We start from the raw sequence: 19572 nt of genomic DNA, 5'->3' as shown, positions 1-19572 counted from the left end.
TAATAATAACCACTGCAGCCAAGAAGAGTGCCTGACGAGCCCAGTTATAAGTAAGCTATTAAGACTCGACTGTACACCGTGTTCGTGTTTTCCTCCGAAAACAATAAGTTCCGTTGGAGCAGTCTTTCAACGCCTCTCTCTGTCTGTCGCAAGAAAAGTTGACCCACACAACAAAGTAAAGCTAGTTTTCGGCTACGAGCCGACAGGGACCCCGCCGTATTAGTCAGAGGTCCCTTTACTACAGTTCGGAGTCGCGGACCTTCAGTAATAGTAATAAATCACACAGCAATAGTACATTCACGTTGTTGTAAAAAGCATGATAATATATTAAGTAATCCAAAGTATTCTGAATACGTTACTGTCATTGAGTAACGTAACGGAATAGGTTACAGAATACATTTTGGGGCATGTATTCTGTATTCTGTAATGGAATACATTTTAAAAGTAACCTTCCCAACACTGCCCGCGGTCATGTAGGCTCTCCACAAGCTTGGTTTTCTGTTCTTTGTGTGTTTGGATTAAAGAATGTTAGTAACGGCTCACAGCTCGTCTGCAGGCGTTATTTAATGGAAAACTTCCACAACATGATACAGAAATGAAGCTGTCCTCTCTGGGCTAAGGGAATGAGACAAAACAGAAAACTGTTCTGTGGTCAAACAGATCAAAACAGAAAGGCACCACCAGTGTTAAATTACTACTGCTGGATTATTTTTTTTTAAACACAAGAACCTAATTTGAAAAAGAAAGCTTTATCCATCCATCCATCCATCCATCCATCACTGTGGTCGGTGTTTAGGCCTGCTTGAGGTTCTGGCGCATTATCTTTGGTGTTCCTAGGACAGGGCTTTTCTGGACAGAGATCTTGGATGTTGTTCCTGGGATCTGCTGGAGCCAATTGCCCAATTTGAGGGGTGTCACTGCAATGAGTGTTCTGATTACCACAGCAAGCACTGTTGCCCCAACCCTCTACATCTTATCAGGTTTCTCTCTCAGCCCTTGATATTTCTCAAATCTCTCTTTCTTCCCAATGTTGCTACCAGTTGGTATGACTACATTTATCCCTACTTCTACTTGTCTATCACTATCATGTGTTGTTGGTTAGCCACAAATCATCAATTTGTCTGTCTATATCTGCAAGCCCCACAGGCGCCATCATTCTGAGCCACCCAGTGAGTGTATCCCATTTTGGCTACACTTGACAAAGATGTTCCAGTATACTATACCAGCCACCTGGTTATGGCGTTCCATGCACCATGTACCTGATGCTGGCCTTGTTAATCCAGGAGATGGCTAAGCCAGTATGGCTTCAGTTCTAAAATGCTCACATGTACTCATAGCCCATAGACCTGGGATATCTCTATATAAAGGAATAAAGAAAAGCATATAAACTATATAAAGAAAAGTATATATTGTGCAGTGCAGAAAAAAATCACATTTCCTACCTCTGGTGACATTTTCAATCAATCAATCAATCAATCAATCAAAGCTTTATTCGTCACATGCAGGTTGCCCTGCAGTGAAATGGGACCCCCCCCCCCGACCTTACACATATAGCACAAACATTACATGGGGATACAGGTTGGAGATTGGTAGAATCAGAGAAAAAACATTGAAATGTACACTACAGTGGGGAAAGTACAAGAGGAAAAAAGAGACCCCTACTCATGCTGTGTTTCCATGGTAGGACAGCATGAGAACAGGAAACAAAAAAACTCCTTTGCACAAAAAAGCACATAAATGTCCACAGCACAACATTGTGAAGACATGACAAGCCACAGGGGTGGGTGGGGGGTGAGGAGTAATCCGAAGAAACACAGCAGCCACCCTGCACAGCGCTATCATTCCAGCGCGGCACACAGACCCGCCGTGTTCCCTCGCCGGAAACAAGCATCGAAGGCGTTGGAAAGGGAGGGGGGATGAGTGATAATTATTATGATAAAACAACAGAGTTAGGGGGACTGCTGTTGGCTCTGATATTCAGTGTACTGAAAAACTATAACTGTTTCAACTTAACAGCCCTTTCATGCACCACAAGGCTAATCTGTTATATTTTCTTTGAACTTTGGTGACACTTGTCACTTTTTTCAACAGTATTCTTGACCATTAGGAAGAAGGGAAATGCAGCCCTTTAAAATGCAAAGCAGAAAGACATAAGAAGCCACACCAGCAGGAGTGAATGCTGCTGATGCTGCACTTTAAATGGCTTTTCTAACCATCTCATTTCATGCTGTCCCCTTTTACAAAACTGCAAATTGGTGGAAGCCGTCAAGAAATGTTTTTGCTTTCTTTATTCCTGAAGACAAAATGAACAGCCACCCTATTTACTTCAAAAACAGTGGAAAGTGTTGTGACTGAAAAATGTTTGTTTTTGCAATGAAACTTCCTCACTGACTCATACTCAATAAAATAAATAATAATAGTACTATGTGATTAAAGCAAGATTTATAAACATCGTTCGTGTTTAGCATAACGTTGCTGTTCTGATCCAACATGCTGATTAAACATGCTGTACATTTCTGCTGATTTATGAATTGATATATACTAACCTGCACATAGATCTGAAACTGCTCATGCTGCATATAGAGCCAGTTATATTGTGTTTTTGGTTATTCATCATTTTGAAAGAATTTCTGAGCTGATTTTATTCATCCAATTAAAAAAAAAACTGGAGGGTTGGCAGCAGATGCTAGAGAGTAAAAAAGTGACAGAAATGACACTAGACATGTGCTTTGCAGGTGTTAGCGATTTAATTAAAGGTTTTGTTTTTCAGCAGTTGTGTTGTGCTCATCTCTATGGTTAACCAGTCGGCAAGTAGTAGCTCAGTCACAGTATTTTTTTTTTCAATTCTAAGGTTCTATGTATAATTATAACCCCCCCCCTCAAAAAAAAAAAAAAAAAAAAAAGAATTCTGCCTCTAAAATGAGTTAAATACAACCTCAGGTCAACAACAAACTAACATAGATTCAAATGTATTTTTTTTTTTTTTAAACAAAAAACAGATGGACAAATAGTTCCACATTTCACACTTCAAAACTCTTGTATAAAGAGGAGTTAATGGCTGACTCAAAGACTACAAGGTGCCTGGTAGCTGTAAAACAAGCCCAAACATGGCACTGCACTGTGACCAAACATCTCCACTTTGATCTTATCTATCTAAAGGATTATTTCCTAATAACTTTGGAAACCTAAGCAGTCATGCTATTTTCTATTTAGAAATCAAGCATGATGTGTTTGGAAACCCTTCCAAACACATCATGCTTGTCTAAAGAATGTAGAGCCTGAGTTGTTGCTCCTGGCTTTTCTTGGACATTCTGCCTTCCAAGGGCACGCCTTCATGCCATGCGATCACAAAATACTAGGTAAGTGGTTTTATTGTTATGGTAAATTTGTGTATCTTGTCCTGTGTTGCTATATCTATTTTTTATGTAATCCTAATAGTTTACATTTAATTGTGGTAGATATTAAAAATTCTATTTAATAAATTAAAATCCATGGAATAATATTTGAAAGAGAGGAGCAGGAACTGAAAAAAAAAAAAAACAACTAGCCAAGTATCTAAAACATTTCTTTTTCTGCAAATTATAAAATTGTTGAAACTGTCACGGACCCGGTTCCGGGGACTCGGGGTTCGTGAACAGTGTGGACCTTTATTGTTATTAGTGTATTGGATGTATGTTTGCTGCACTGTGTTCTTGTGTTCAATGCTGGTGTGTGTATGTGTGTGAGGCTGGAGGATGAAGGACAGCCACCTGCAGGCCTGATGGGTGTGGCCCTGCCAGCTGCTGGTCACGCCTAGCTTACCACACACCTGCTTCTGATCAGGATCGTCGGGGGAGCTACTTAACAGAGCGATGGAGCTTCCTCCGGCGCAGGATCGTTGAGTTAGACTCCATGTCAGTGTTTCTAGTGTTGTTAAAGTGTATGCCTGCCGGAGTTGGTGCCATAACGGCTGTGTCTGTGTTTTTCCCCAGGAGGACAGTGGAACACAGGACTGCAAGACACACGGGGTGTGTGAAGGCACAGGGGCAGAGAGCACGGGATACCAGCACTTGGGAGAAGACACGTCACGGGAGTCGAGGGAGCACTTTTGGAGATTTAATGTGTGGTGTATATTTACCTCACTGTAAATAAACCCACTGTTCATTCCATCAAGTCTGCGTTTTGGGTCCTTTCTCCTACATCCCCCACGGTCTGCCCTCCAGACCGTGACAGAACGATCCTGCCACTATGGACCCAGCGGACTCACCGCGGAAGCGCAGCTCCCGTTTTGACGAGACCCGACTAGTGCTTGGAGGGCCTCCGTGCTGCCGTTCCTCGCTGGCAGCCTACCCGTCGGCCCACTCGTCTGTTTCCTCCCCGCGGACGCCTCGGTCTCGCAGAAAACGCTCCAGCCGGTCCCGGGAGGATTACTACGAGCCCGCCAGCAATCTGCTTACACCTGCACAAGCTTTTTACAAAATGTTAGGAATTATCATCGTGCCACCTGACTCACCCAGCATTTCCACATCACAGCAGGAGCAGCCACTTCAGAATCCGCCCTCGTCACGTTCCGCCAGCGACGCTCCCTCTTCAACAGGGAGGCAGCGAACACGCAGCCAGCACTCACAGCTCCAGCAGGAGCCAGGGATTCGGCTCAAACAACCGCCTAGGGTGAGTGACAGAGTCTCCCTTCATTCACCTTTCGTGCCTAGGGATAAACAGACTGTTTCCCCCAAGGCTGTGAATGCCAGCTCCGTGAACCCTAGAGCTCGTGTTTCTCCTGTTTGGGAGGATGACAATGTTAGTTTTGAGAACGAGTTTTTTCCTCCTGGTTCAAGAGACTGTGCTCCTGATGTTCCTTCGGACCCAGGAGTTAGGACCGTTTCGTCTAGAACTGTTTATTCTGGGGCTATGTTTATACAGCCAGCTGCCCAGCCTGTAGCCGTAGCACAGCCAGCTGCCCAGCCTGTAGCCGTAGCACAGCCAGCTGCCCAGCCTGTAGCCGTAGCACAGCCAGCTGCCCAGCCTGTAGCCGTAGCACAGCCAGTCCAGTCAGCCTCTCGTCTTCATCCTCAGTTGGAGGCTGATATGCCTGCTGGAACTACCCTGCCATTATGTCACCCGCCTGTTGTTTCTACATCGCTGTCCAGTCTACCACGAGTAGCTGCCACACCATTATCACCTCCGCCCTTTGCAGCTACTTCTCCACCAGCGTCCCATCAGACTGCAGCGACCGCAGAACTCTCGACTTCACCATCCACATCACCCGCTCGACCGTCATCTTCGCCACCTGCAGCTTCCGCATCGCCATCTTCACCTCCGGATCAACGACCATCTATACCTGCGTCGCAGCCGGAGGAGCCCGCGTCGCCAGCTGTGGAGCTCAGCGAGCCGGAGGAGCTCAGCGAGCCGGAGGAGCTCAGCATGCCCGAGCAGGAGCTCAGCGAGCGGGAGGAGCCCGCGTCGCCAGCTGTGGAGCTCAGCGAGCCGGAGGAGCTCAGCATGCCCGAGCAGCTCAGCGAGCCGGAGGAGCTCAGCGAGCCGGAGGAGCTCAGCGAGCCGGAGGAGCACTGTGAGCCGGAGGAGCACTGTGAGCCGGAGCAGCCCAGCGAGCCACCCACTGAGAAGCCCGCACCGCTGCTGGCGGACCTCAACGAGCCGGAGGGACCGGCGTTGCCAGCAGAGGAGCTCAGCGAGCTTGGTGAGCCCGCGCTGCCACCGGAGGAGCTCGGAGGTCCGGAGGGATCCGCTGAGCCAGAGCTGGAGGTCTGCGTGCCGGAGGGGCCGCCACGTCCTGCAGCCCGGCCGCCACGTCCTGCAGCCCGGCCGCCACGTCGGGAATCGTGGGTGGTGCCGAGGCGGGAGCAGCAACGCCGCCGCCACCGGACCCGTGGCCGCCCGCCGGAGCAGCGTTCTGCTTCCATCACGGGGTTAGAGGTAGGCCACCTGAACTTTTTTGCCACCACTGCCTAACCCGCAGCGGGTCCCGCTTGTTTTGCCGTCCTGCAGATCGGCCGCCGGAACTGTTTGCTGCCACTGGACCGGGGGATTGGACTGTTGACCTGTGTTTTTCTTTTGTTGCTTTGTGGTGGCTGTTTAGCGGAGTGGTTTTGGGGCCCTCCGTCCTGGACCCCCCGCCACCCGCCCTGGGTTGGTTGTTCTGTGGTTTTGTTTTGGGGTCGTCGGGAGTCGACCCTTAGAGGGGGGGTACTGTCACGGACCCGGTTCCGGGGACTCGGGGTTCGTGAACAGTGTGGACCTTTATTGTTATTAGTGTATTGGATGTATGTTTGCTGCACTGTGTTCTTGTGTTCAATGCTGGTGTGTGTATGTGTGTGACGCTGGAGGATGAAGGACAGCCACCTGCAGGCCTGATGGGTGTGGCCCTGCCAGCTGCTGGTCATGCCTAGCTTACCACACACCTGTTTCTGATCAGGATCGTCGGGGGAGCTACTTAACAGAGCGATGGAGCTTCCTCCGGCGCAGGATCGTTGAGTTAGACTCCATGTCAGTGTTTCTAGTGTTGTTAAAGTGTATGCCTGCCGGAGTTGGTGCCATAACGGCTGTGTCTGTGTTTTTCCCCAGGAGGACAGTGGAACACAGGACTGCAAGACACACGGGGTGTGTGAAGGCACAGGGGCAGAGAGCACGGGATACCAGCACTTGGGAGAAGACACGTCACGGGAGTCGAGGGAGCACTTTTGGAGATTTAATGTGTGGTGTATATTTACCTCACTGTAAATAAACCCACTGTTCATTCCATCAAGTCTGCGTTTTGGGTCCTTTCTCCTACATCCCCCACGGTCTGCCCTCCAGACCGTGACAGAAACAGCAGTGGCATAATACTGCTTGTGCTTTTCTGGAAATTTAAAATACAACATTATCATATTTTACTTGCTTAAGTAGTTCTATTTAGAGTACTGCATAGTTTCTGTTTAGCCTCTAAGTATCTACTAATGTTGTAGAAAAATAATTGAAATAAATGCTCATAGAGAAATTGTGCAAATATGCATTTCTTGTTGCAGCCTCTACAGTTTCTGAATCATCATAAATAGGATTGAGACACATAACCCTGTGCTTTTGCTGATTCAGAAATAGATGTGCTCTAAACAAATTTGCCTTTTTCCAAAAGATAGATGGACTGTTTGTCAGTAATATTATTTTTAGGATGCAGATATATTTCATTTTATATTTTTGGTTTTTAGGGTATTTAAGTCTGTATTTGTCAAGTAAATCCATTTAGTTTGCCAGGAGCATTTACTCTGTGCCATATAGAAGTAGCAGAACTCAATCGATCTACCTCACAATACTATTTGACATGCATTCTTTGTGCCTCCTGTTGATGCAATTACCGGGATTTATTTTGGCTTCTTTAAATTACATACACCTAAGAGACATTATAAATGCAGCAAGACAACCATATATTTCTTTTTTTTTTTCATATTACTACTAAGCTGTAATCAATCAATATTTTTCTAATATACACTTGTAACACTTCTGGAGTCGTTACAGTATACTAGGACCAGTTAGGTTCGACTACTAGAGCAGTAATGAGCGTAGCATGTAATAAAGACCACAGACCAGTAAATACGTTTAAATTGCCGGCTTATTATTTTGTGAAGACAGAGAATAGACAGTTATAGACACATTACATAAAACATTCAACATCACACATTTAAGGAAAACAAGATGTTTTCTTTCCCCTTCTTAGTTCAGTATGTTCTGTTAGTTCATCCTATTTATCTCAAAACCTTTTATTTGGCTTTAGAAGGATGTTATTCTCAACCTAGGTTATTGTTTTATTTATTTCAAGTTCTAAGTTCAAGTTTATCCTTTGATCTATTTGCATTAACACTGTGTTATTTTAAATCAAGTTCAGTTCTTTAGGCCCAAGATTTAATTTAATCTTGGTCTAGGTTCACCTTTAAATTCTCAACCAGTTCTTATTTTGTTTTAACCCAACAAAATTATTTACACTTCCATTAACACCATTACAGCATTAAAATGTAAGGTTGACCAAAATAAATTACGAAAATAAATAAATAAATGTAAAACTGAAAACAATTCAGCAAAAGGCTGAATAAATCCCTTAAACAAACAAATAAACAAAAGAAAGTTGTCTTTGTGTCCTTTAACTATTAGTCCTGGAATTACTCCGAATGATTATCCAGTGCTTTGAAAAGTCCGCTGTTCTTTTGCAGAGGTGTATGGATTAATCCTACCAGTTTTATCAGCGAAAGAGCTCAACGTCCAGCAGGGGGCGTTTTCCTTTTTCCTGCTCGGTACAGTTCAATGGGTCCGTGGGTGGCTCGCCATCTTGTTTCTCGCTCAGCGGATCAAACTCCGATTCTAGCTCAGCATTTCCCGATCCAAACCTTAATGGCCTACCATAACAACAAAATAAAGTGCATAAACATTCGAAAATAACACACGGGTAGCCCTTAAATAACAGTAAAAATCCGTTTTTTCCAGCTTATTTAGCCGTAAATGAGGTGACGCCAATATGGCGCGCTGAAACACCGTCAAAGGCCTTTGAACTGCAGCCTGTGTGTCGTTTAAGCACGAATCCACCGTTTTTAACATAAAACAACATAAATCTGCTACCTTGGCTCTCCATTTGCATGAAATGAGCAATATAATACAACAAAAATTTCTTGCATGAAATAAAAGACAATTTCTGAACTCACCAAGTCCCGTTCGGTTATGTTCACAACGTCACCAAGGCAAGGACAGGTCGGAAAAAACAAAAATACATTCTCCAGAGTACAAAAATGGCTTTAAGTAGATTTTTGGCTTATTTTTACTATTTTTTCACTCATTTAAGCAGCAGCTCTGCAAGGACTGTCTGCATTTCTCCCTCTTGAGCATCAAAAAGAAGGAACAACCCGATTGGGTGTGGCTAATCACAGGAGTCACGCTGCAGCGTGCCCTTTCACAATAAGAGTCTCAACACATATTTTAGCCATTTTACCTGAATTAACATAAAACACCATGAATTAGCAAGTTCTGTACCCTTTTAACATGTTTTTAAACACAAATGAAATCCTATACCATGAATTATATCATTGCTGATGTTTTTAATGAATTTTCTAACCATTATGATCTATTTATTGACTATTTATCACCTGTAATATATTTCTTATGACTGTTTTTACTAACAGGCTTTTATTTGTTGTTAGCTATGTTAACCAGGATTACACACTACCAGTCAAAAGTTTGGACACAACTTCTCATTTGATGTTTTTCTTTAATTTTATTACTTTCTACATTGTAGATACATTCCAAAAATATCAAATATATAAAGCTAGAGATATGGAATTATGTATTCAATTCAATTTTATTTATACAGCACCAAATCAGAACAACAGTCGCCTCAAGGCACTTTATATTGTAAGGTTTACCCTACAATAATGCATACAGAGAAAAACCCAACAATCATATGACCATCTATGAGCAAGCACTTTGGCAACAGTGGGAAGGAAAAAATCCCTTTTAACAGGAAGAAACCTCCGGCAGAGCCAGGCTCAGGAAGTGGCAGCCATATGCCGCGACCGGTTGGGGTGAGATAAGGATGATAAGAAAACAGTGATAAGCAACTCTAAATATATCGTATATTTCAGATTCCTCAAAGTAGTCACGCTTTGCTTTCTTGACAGCGTTGCAAACCCTTGGCCTTCTCTCATTGAGCCTCATGATGTAGTCACCTGAAATGGTTTTCACTTCACAGGTGTGCCTTGTCAGGGTTCATTTGTTGAATTTGTTGCCTTTTTCATGTGGTTGGGACAATCAGTATGTTGTGCAGAAATCGAGTGGTACACAGCTGACAGCTGTTAGAATTATATTACAGCAAAGAACCAATCAGCTAAGCAAAGAGAAACAACAGTCCATCACTACTTTAAGAACTGAAGGTCAGTCAGTCTGGAAAATTGCTAGAACTTTGAATGTGGCCCAAAGTGCAGCCACAAAAACCATCAAGAGCTACAATGAAACTGGCTCATATGAGGACCGCAAGGAATGGAAGACCAGGAGTCACTTCTAATGCTGAGGATAAATTCATCCCAGTCACCAGCCTCTGAAATCGAAACTTAACAGCACCTCAGATTAGACCCAGATTAATGCCAGAAAGAGTTCCATTACCAGACACATCTCTGCATCAAGTGTTCAGTAGACACTGTGCAAAACAGCAGCTGCTAAAAAACCACTACCAAGGAAAAGCAACAAGCAGAAGAGATTTTTTTGAATTTGTTTGGGGCCAAGAAACACGAGGAATGGACATTAGACCAGTGGAAATCTATGCTTTGGTTTGATTAGTCCAAATTTGAGATCTTTGGTTCCACCTATTGTGTCTTTGTGTGATGCAGAAAAAGTGAACGGATGGTCTCTACATGCATGGTTCCCACCATGAAGCACAGAGGAAGAGGAGTAATGGTGTGGAGGTGCTTTGCTGGTGACGGTGTTAAGGACTTATTCAAAATTTAAGATTCACTGAACCAGCATGGCTACCACAGCATCCGGCAGTGACATGCAATCCCATGTCCCGGTTTGTGTTTAGTTCAACCATCATTTATTTTTTAACCAGACAATGACCCCAAGCACACCTCCCGGCTGTGTAAGAAATATTTGACCAAGCCAGAGAGTCATGGAGTGCTGCGCCAGATGGCCTGGCCTCCACGGTCACCTGAACTAAACCCAGTCGAGATGGTTTGGGATAAGATGGACCAAAAAGTAAAGGCAAAAGGGCCAACAAGTGGTCAGCATCTCTGGGAACTCCTTCAAGACTGTTGGAAAACCATTTCAGGATCATGAAGTTTATTAAGAAAATACCAGGAGTGTGGGTGACTGTTTCGAAGAATCTAAAATATAAAACACATTTTGAGTTATTTTACTTTTTTGTTTACTACATAATTCCAAGTGTGTTCATTGATAGTTTTGATGCATTCAGTGAGAATCTACAATGTAAATAGTCATGAAAATAAAGAAAAAACATTAAATGAACGGGTGTGTCCAAACTCTTGACTGGTACTGTATGCATTTACTTGGAGATTATGTATTGGAATTTCAGGAGTAGGACCACGCCTCCAAACACGCTCCTTCTGGTTGTCATCTATATGGGTTCACCCAGGTCTGCAAGCTTTTCATTCTCGTTTACGTGCCCCACCGTCCCTCCCTCCTTGTTTTCAATTCTTTAACTTCTTTACTTCTATTCAATGCAGGAGCTGTCGCCAGTGCCCTTTGAGGCTTTCCCTAAACCGCAGCTCAATTCATGTCCAAGCATTCACCTTCTCCTACTAAAATGCTGTCAAAGCTAAAATGAGGACGTGGGCCCAGCTAGTGAAATTTAGTTGTGGATAATCCTTGTTCAACCTCACAAGGACACCTTACCTTTTTCATTCCTTCCACAGCCTTCTAAGACGTTTGCCACTGAGATATTTCATGCATGTTAAAACAAAAACAAAGCACAAAAATATTGAAAAGAAAGCATTATGTTTGACCTCTTTTATGATGTTGTTGTGTTAAAATGTAGGAGTACTTACCAAACAGATGTGAAAGCCTTCCTTTTATCCAAGTTCAGCAACTCTCAAATTCACCTCAAGTCCCCAGCTTTTAAATTCAATGTGCTCTGTCAATCTCCCTTTAAGGCTGTCTGTTATGCAACTCTCATCCAGGGTGTTCAGGGCATCTCATCCAAAATCTTTCTCAACCATCTGCTCACCCTGCTCCACCACAACCAACTTTGAGAGTCTAGGGGGTTTAATCACTATTTCCTACTTTCATCTGGGATTCTGCTCCATGATGTCGGTGTCTGCCAAAAATTCTCGACTTTGCATGTTGACATTTTTTGGAATAAACGTTACGCTTTTCTTTTAAACGACCATTTCTTATTGGACTACCATACAGTTGCTAAATAAACAGAATGTGACAAACTGCAATTTTAAACCACAAAAGCAATGTGCATTTTAAATGCACCAGGATAATATCAGGACCTCGCACATGTGGGGTTTTTTTTGGGAATAATGCTTAAATAATGTTTAAACTGGCCTACTTTGAAGAATCCATACAGATCCTGCTTTTCACATCACCAAATCACTGGTGTCAAATTTAGTGCATGTGAAAGGCCTTTATACATATAGCTCTGCAAAACAGAGGTGAGCCAGAAGACACAGAGATAGTAATGCTGCTTTTTGTTAGTTTTATATAGAGGGGAGGAAATATAGGAGGGAAGAAAAGGAAAAAAAAGTTCATATATGTGTATAAATTTGTTCCAGTTTCCATTAAGGTTGTTAGCAGCAACAGTTAAAAGCTATATTGGTGGGAGTATAGACAGTATATAAAAGAAGGATGTAGGCATTGGAAAACATGACTTCATGGGTTTTAAAGTCACATTTTAAAGCTTGGCTTGAGCATTTTTTCTTGTTGCCATCTTGTTCTTTTGAAACTAGACATCCAGAGCAATTGCTGGTTCTAGCTGAGAAATCTATTGCAAGTTCATAAAATCTATTGCAACTTTGCCATACATGCTAAAGCAGGGGTCCATAATGCTGACAATCAAAAAAGCAATTTTAGAGAAATTTTAATTGAACATATCTGATAATTATAATGACAGTTACCCAGCTAAAATATAAATGAGCCTATCAATGTCACAATTAAAAAAAAGAAGCCTCCGTGAGTCATTCACCATCTATGAATACCTTCCTCTTATTGCCTCGCTCTCTCTTGACCTGCCACAAAACCAGCAGCACTATGAAGTGTGCAGATGTGATCCAGTTCTTAAAACCGCTTTTGCTCTGCAGTGTTTTCTGCAGAATTTCCCAAACTGCTCTTGCTTTTTCCACAGATGCCTACTTTTCAGCAGTTTTTTTTCTTGATATGTCTTTCCGTGTTACTATTTTTGTTAGTTGCCAGTTTCTAGCTGCAGATCCAGCACACCAGGAAGCCAGCAGTCTTGGTGGTGACATTTTGTGTGTAGGCTATGGATTTTAAAGGCACAAGTATAAAATAAACATAGCAATGAGGAATGAATATTAAGATGTAAAAAAGACCCACTCTTCATTTACCTATTCATGTATTCAGCTATTTTTTGTTTGTTTGTTGTTGTCAAAGCAGGAGTTGATGGAGATGGACAGAAAGAGCCATAAGCACCTCTAGGGGTGCAGCTTACTTATTACCCAAAGGGCATAAACTACTTTAGAATATAATAGCCCTTTATTGTCATTGTGCATGTCCAATGAAACTGTGAGTGCTCCACACCAACTGTGCAAGAATAAAAAATAAATAGTAAGACACCGAGAATAAATAAAAAAACTGGACAAACAGGAAACCCTGAGCTAACTTAAAGAGTTATAGTACTTTATCCTGATCCCCAGTGTTAGGATAAATGAATCCAGATACTGGAAAGATACCCCAGATATGTTGAACTGGATTCTTGGTATAGGGCCCAAGGCCAAAGTGTGCCTGGCCCTTAGAAGAAATGGAGGTTGTCAATGCACTGATTTTGCTTCACTCTTCTGAGATCCATCTGTATAGTCTACTGGTGGCACTTTATATTGGGACTGTATGTAAAATTAATACATATTCTGGTGCAGTTTGGTATTTAAAACATATTATTGTTATTATTATGTTGTTAATTATTATTATTATTGATTTTTTTTATTGTGGAGGTCTGCTTGTTTTATCTGTTCAGTGTCTGCAAGGCTGCTGGTCAGTATGTGTTCAAATAATTGTTCTGGAACAAAGAGATGTTATCATTAAAACTGTTGAGTAGAGAAAATCTACCCCAAGGAGACAATAAAATCCCCTTTGTTTTGTTTGTATCATAAATGTATTATCTTTGCCAGCAGCACCAATCCTTCAGGTAAGGTGAAAAAAGGCAAAATTGTTCCAAAAAGGTGTCACACATTGTTTGGGACATTGTATCTATGGGCAATAGCTAAATGAGAACTCCTGGGGGAAAAGGGTGATTGTTTGTGTGATTGAGGTAAAGGCAATTCATTCTTGATGATGCTGTTTTGTTCTTGATGATGTATACATTACATGGGTATAAGGATTAGAAAGCGCTACACAACATAGCACAATGCAGACACCGGTATGATGTAATAAAATGCAACTGAGCATCCCTGCATGTGTGAAGCTCGGTTGGTGGAAGCTTCCAGTGATGAGTGCACTAATTAAAGCATGATGTTTGTTGTGGAAGTTTTCCATTAAATAAAGCCTGCAGACGAGCTGTGAGCCGTTACTAACATTCTTTAATCAAAACACACAAAGAACAGACAACCAAGCTTGTGGAGAGCCTGCATGACCGCGGGGCAGGGTCAGCAGAGTCTCACTGAGCCTAGCATGACTCTCAGTTAAATACCTTCTTGAGGAACAAAAGGCAGTACACAGCTGTTTCACACCTTAAGGTTCACACTCCCTTGCTACCTCCCAGAGTCCTCAAAGAGGCAAAGGATTCTTCCTGTGGAGTGTCTGCTTCCCCCAACTTCCTTACTAGACCCCCACCATTTGTCTTACTGTATGAGTGTGAGACATGTTAAAATCCAGTGGCACCAAGGCATTATACAATAAAATAATGTGATTAATACATAAGTAAAAGAAATTCCTATACATGTTCAAGACAGCTTTTATAAGCATTACATCATCTTTCCCACGGACTGAGAATGGGATGCTCACTGTTTGTGGGTTCTCCCAAACTGATAATGTCCACACACAGCTTGCTCAATCTTAGCACCCATTTGCGAAACATTTGTTGTCTGGCTCAGGGTGCGCACTGTTTAAAGTTCCTGCATTCTGGTTTTTCTTGACTGGTTCATTGGATTCGTGCTATTTATAGGACAATAACTCCTTCCAGGTCCCACCACACTACTAAAGGGAGGAGAAAGAGTGATTAGTCCACACACAGTGTGTATGTAAGTGTTTCTCCTTTTTTTCAGTTTTTTTTCTCTCCGTGACTCTGAAATCACTGAGGATAAAAACAAGCAGTCTTAGGAAGAGGTGGAACATCATCAACAACACTATAACACAATTATTGTTTACAATACCATAAAATCACAACAACACCTTTGAAATTCTCTACTTTTTCTTCATGAAGGTTTGTTCTGTAGAAGTAAAAAGAAACAAGAAAAACAACTATGTTTGTTATTGTGCAGCATTTTGGTGCTTTGAATAGCACTTTGTCAATCTTGTGCTTTTTAAAAGTGCATTATAATTAAAATTGGATTGGAAAAATACACAGAAAACTATTTCGACTATTTCGAAGTTTATAATAAAATGAAAGGTACATAATTATATTGCAGGCAGACATGTCAAGGCCAGGGTATTTTCTTTGTTTTTTGTAACAGTGTGGTTTGTTAGATTTTCTGGTGTTATGACAACAGATCATTTCTACCTTTGCAATAATCAGAATCAGAATCAGAATTCTTTATTGATCCCTGGGGGAAATTATTTTTTGTTACAGTGCTCCATTATAAACCATCATAAGATGTATGACTATGGTTGCTTCCTATAACAAAACGTAAACACAGGTAGAAAATGAATATTTTAGTGTCCTTTCAAAATCCTAAAGGAGATAGTTAAATGGTCGTGATTGTGCCAGTCTGTAGAGTTTTCAGGTGTACATTTATCTTTACACAGTGACCTGTGGCACTGGGTCAACGCTCACTGAGAGATAATGTAAAAATAATGAAACTTTTTGCTTATAAAAATTCACAAAGGGTGCAATTAAATTATGAGTGAAATGATGTTTATTAAATGAATCTGGCAACAAAGTGAAACGTTATGTTGTTAGAAGTTGTAAAACATTATGGAATTTGAAACCCTTGAAGTCACAACTTTTAATAAATCAGTCAAGTCTTGATTAAAAAAAGATACTGAAGACATCCACAACTTGCAGTTTTTTAACAACTAAGCTTATCAGTAAATTACACGCCATCGAATTATTTATTCAAAGAAATATCTATAAAAACTTGCTGAATCGAAAGTACAACTGTTTTTACAAATGAGGAAAGGTGATGCAAAGGAAAGGACAAAAAGATTTCACAGTTAATAGGACACATTCACAGGTGCAGAAAGGCAGATAATGATGATAAATTGTAGAGACGTTTCATTTCATTTGCGGTCTCAATCCCACTCCAGCCTGACGAAATCTGACGGCAATATGGAAAATAATATTTCTCAGTTCATGGGGTTTTTGGTTTTGTCTTTTTTTTTACTCTTTGTGTCACCTTCTTCTAAAGGACTTTTTGCTTGACAAAAGGTGTTCTGGTTTAAGGTCTCTGATCACGTTTCTGTTTGCTGTGCAACATTCATTATGCTCCAGATGGAACCAAATACTTTGGGGTGTTATTCTAGCTTTGCATAAGTGGCATACAGAATCCGTTTTTCAAAATGTGACACACTATACAAATGGCTGAAAGTTAGACGGCTCCAACTTATAAGGAAGACAGGATCATTTACCAACACTTAGCAAATAGGACACACTGCAGTGTTGGTGTGAGTGGATTACATTTCATAGAAAGTAAGCTGCTAATAGTTGTATGTACACTAATGCATGCAACTGTTTTCAGAGAGACATGAGATGAAGCTATGTATTTTTTCAGTGTTCCTAATGTTAATCAGTCAAAATTGCATGGTCCAACATTGTCTGGCCTGAGGCCTGTTTAATGTTCCTTCTTCCTGTTTCTTTCCTATGATTTTGAAAAAATTTAAAAGAATCTCTGCTTACATGAAGACTTTTAGAATGAATAGAATAATCCTTTAATTGTCCCACAAGGGGAAATTTGGTAATTAAATTTGGTTTTAGAAGATAAATTAAAATGAGGTTGCTGTGAAAAACATCCAGACCTCAACAGTCCATCAGAAAAACACAAATTCTATTTGATTAAGTCTTAGTCTCAATTGTATTGGGTTCTCTTCTAGTGGCATATTGTCATCGAGGTATATTGTCATGCTTTCCTTTGCTGGTGCGAATGCATTTTTATTTAATGTTCCTAGCAATCTAATGCCATTCTGTTAAATCTGTTTGAATTGAATTCAAAATCCTGCTCCTCACATACAAGGTCTTAAATAATGAGGCCTTAGCTTATTTTAATGACCTTATAGTACCATATCACCACATTAGAGTACACACTGTGGGCTTAATTGTTGTTCCCACTCTCACCCCAACCGGTCACGGCAGATGACCGCTGGTTCTGCCGGAGGTTTCTTCCTGCTAAAAGGGAGTTTTTCCTTCCTTCTCTCACCAAAGTGCTTGCTTATAGGGGGTCATATGATTGTTGGGTTTTTCTCTGTATGTATTATTGTAGGGTCCACTTTACAATATAAAGTGCCTTGAGGTGACTGTTGTTGTGATTTGGCACTGTATAAATAAAATTGAATTGAATTGAACTGAACTGAGTCTCCAAAATCATATTAAGAATTTTGTCATAAATTATTTCTGTGAGAAAATTAAAGTATAGACTTAGAGCATGAACAGCCCATATAACACATGACCCCCATGAACCTGATTATTTTGATATGTGACACGCTGTAATTGCCCATTGTATGCTAAATTGTATTTTTCTACTTGGATTAAATGTAAATGTGGAGGCTTTCCACCACAGTTGTATATTGAGCTTTAATCTTATAAAATGGTCTGCTGAAAGCATATACAGATGCAGCTACACAGACTCATCTACTTGAGAGGTCTATCTTTGAGATGGCAAAAGTTAAGTGTTTTCATACATAGTCAGCTGATTTAATTTGGTCTTTATTTAGTTTTCTGTTTAACCCTGTATTGAAAAATTAATTCCCGAAAAGGAAAATCTAATTTTCTTATCTATTTCTCCATTTTGGTTTGAAGAATCAAGAAGAGGGATTAATCTAGTGATTTTTAAAATTTCCTTTGAAAAGCAGTTATTAAGCACATCTATTATTATATTAATAGAGGACAGAACTTAAAGTGCCCAACTGGATTACTGAGATCAACCAAAAGTAATTTGGTTACTTTTACAGTGTTACTCTTTGAGCCATGTGAAACGCTTCCAGTCTTGTAGATAATTAAAGGCATATATTAGATGGGAATAATTCTACCAAGCTAATGTTACTCCTAAATTTAAAACACCACGATTGCAGTCAAGGTCCCAAAACACCGATCTGATCCCAAAAACCTTTGTGATTTTTCTTTTTTCGATCTGGCATGTGTGCTTTCAGACTTAACCATTAAACAACTGTTGAAAAATCCTCCAAATGCATGCTGGTATTTTATGCAATGTGCTAGCAATATGTTGTTTTAAGTTGATAAATAAGGTCCAAAAGATATTTGACAAGGTAATCCTGCATGGGAGTGGGACACTACAGTTATCTTCCTGACTGCATGATTACAACTTTAGCAAAGCTGCTCTAATCAGAGCAGACAGTGTAGGTAAAGGAGGGAAGAGACAGGCCTAATGACATTATCTGTTATCATTATGTAAAATACATTTCTGTGAAATACACTGATGCAATATATAGACAATATTTTCTTCTTCTTTCAGCTGCTCCCATTAGCAGCCTCTACTACACATCATGTGTTTCACACTATCCCTAGCATCCTCTGTTGTCACCAATTGTCACTTCATCCTCCTGCCTGGAGCACCAGATTCGATATCTCATTAACTGCATATATGTATATAGAGTCACACGAAAATTAAACTATTATGTGTAATGTGGACATCTCAGGAAATTCACTTCAAAGTCGGTGGTTAGTCGCGTTGCCATACAGCAAGAAGGTCCTGAGTTCGACTCCAACATCTGGCTGGAACCTTTCTGTGTGGAGTTTGCATGTTCCCTCCCTGTGTGTGTGGGGGTTCTCTTTGGGTACTCCGGCTTTCTCCCACAGTCCAAAGACAGGCAATTAATGGGGTTAGGTTAATTGATGAAATTGTCCATAGCTGTGACTGTGAGTGCAGATGGTTGTCTTTCACTATGTGTTAGCCCTGTGATAAACTGGTGACCTGTCCAGGGTCTACCTATCTCTCACCCTATGATAGCTGGATGGGCTCCAGCCCATCCACAACCCTGATAAGCAGAAAAGAATGGATGGTTGGTCAGATTGTGCAGTCAGACTCAGGTCTCTATGCTACTGAAAATTTGAAATTTCACAACAGTAAAATTAGAAGAAACCCCCAAAGTGTGTTCAAGTGAAAACAAAAGATTCCCCAACCTTATAAACCAGACATTTCTTTGAATAGTATAAAGGACGCAAAAAATGTACTGCAAAGGTCGACAAACTTGTTGACATCAACTATGAAAACATCAGTAGAAGCATCAGCTCTTTAAATTATGTTTTGCAGGAAAAAGAAAAAAGAAGAGAAGCTCAAGAAAGCTGCTTATCCTGCTCTATACTCTATGAAGCAGGATGAGCAGGTTGTTGTCCATGGTGCTGCTCAAAAGCTAGAATGACGCTATTGGTATTATTGATTATTGGTATAAGCTATGATTTTTCACTTCCAGTGTGTATTTGTATGTGTGTGTCAGAGAGAGACAGTGATAGATAGAGAATGAAAATGTCAGATGTTGTTCTTGCTCAAGTACAACATGGTGGTAATGGCCCCCAAAAAAATTTCTGCCCCGGGGCCTATT

At 41.1% G+C, this 19572-nt stretch overlaps 1 protein-coding gene and 1 long non-coding RNA gene across 2 annotated transcripts; one reads left to right on the top strand and one right to left on the bottom strand.

The window, feature by feature from the left end:
- Positions 1-1480: 1480 nt before the first annotated feature.
- Positions 1481-5952, top strand: LOC309715678 (uncharacterized protein; the record flags this gene model as incomplete). The annotated part of the gene is made up of 3 exons (XM_082548984.1): positions 1481-3893; positions 3972-5355; positions 5389-5952. Exons 2-3 carry the CDS (start codon positions 4228-4230, stop codon positions 5950-5952), a joined length of 1692 nt encoding a protein of 563 aa, XP_082405110.1. The 5' UTR covers positions 1481-3893; positions 3972-4227.
- A 1615-nt stretch (positions 5953-7567) lies between these two features.
- On the bottom strand, positions 7568-8834 carry LOC309692269. The gene is made up of 2 exons (XR_014272271.1): positions 8667-8834; positions 7568-8363 (listed from the first exon to the last, which is right to left on the bottom strand). It is a non-coding gene; the product is annotated as an uncharacterized lncRNA (long non-coding RNA).
- Positions 8835-19572: the final 10738 nt, after the last annotated feature.

Source organism: Aulonocara stuartgranti (assembly GCF_965226115.1).
Source record: "Aulonocara stuartgranti genome assembly, chromosome: 2".
Taxonomy (NCBI): domain Eukaryota; kingdom Metazoa; phylum Chordata; class Actinopteri; order Cichliformes; family Cichlidae; genus Aulonocara; species Aulonocara stuartgranti.
The sequence above is the reverse complement of the archived record's forward strand: the minus strand, read 5'-3'. Positions and strand labels throughout refer to the sequence as shown.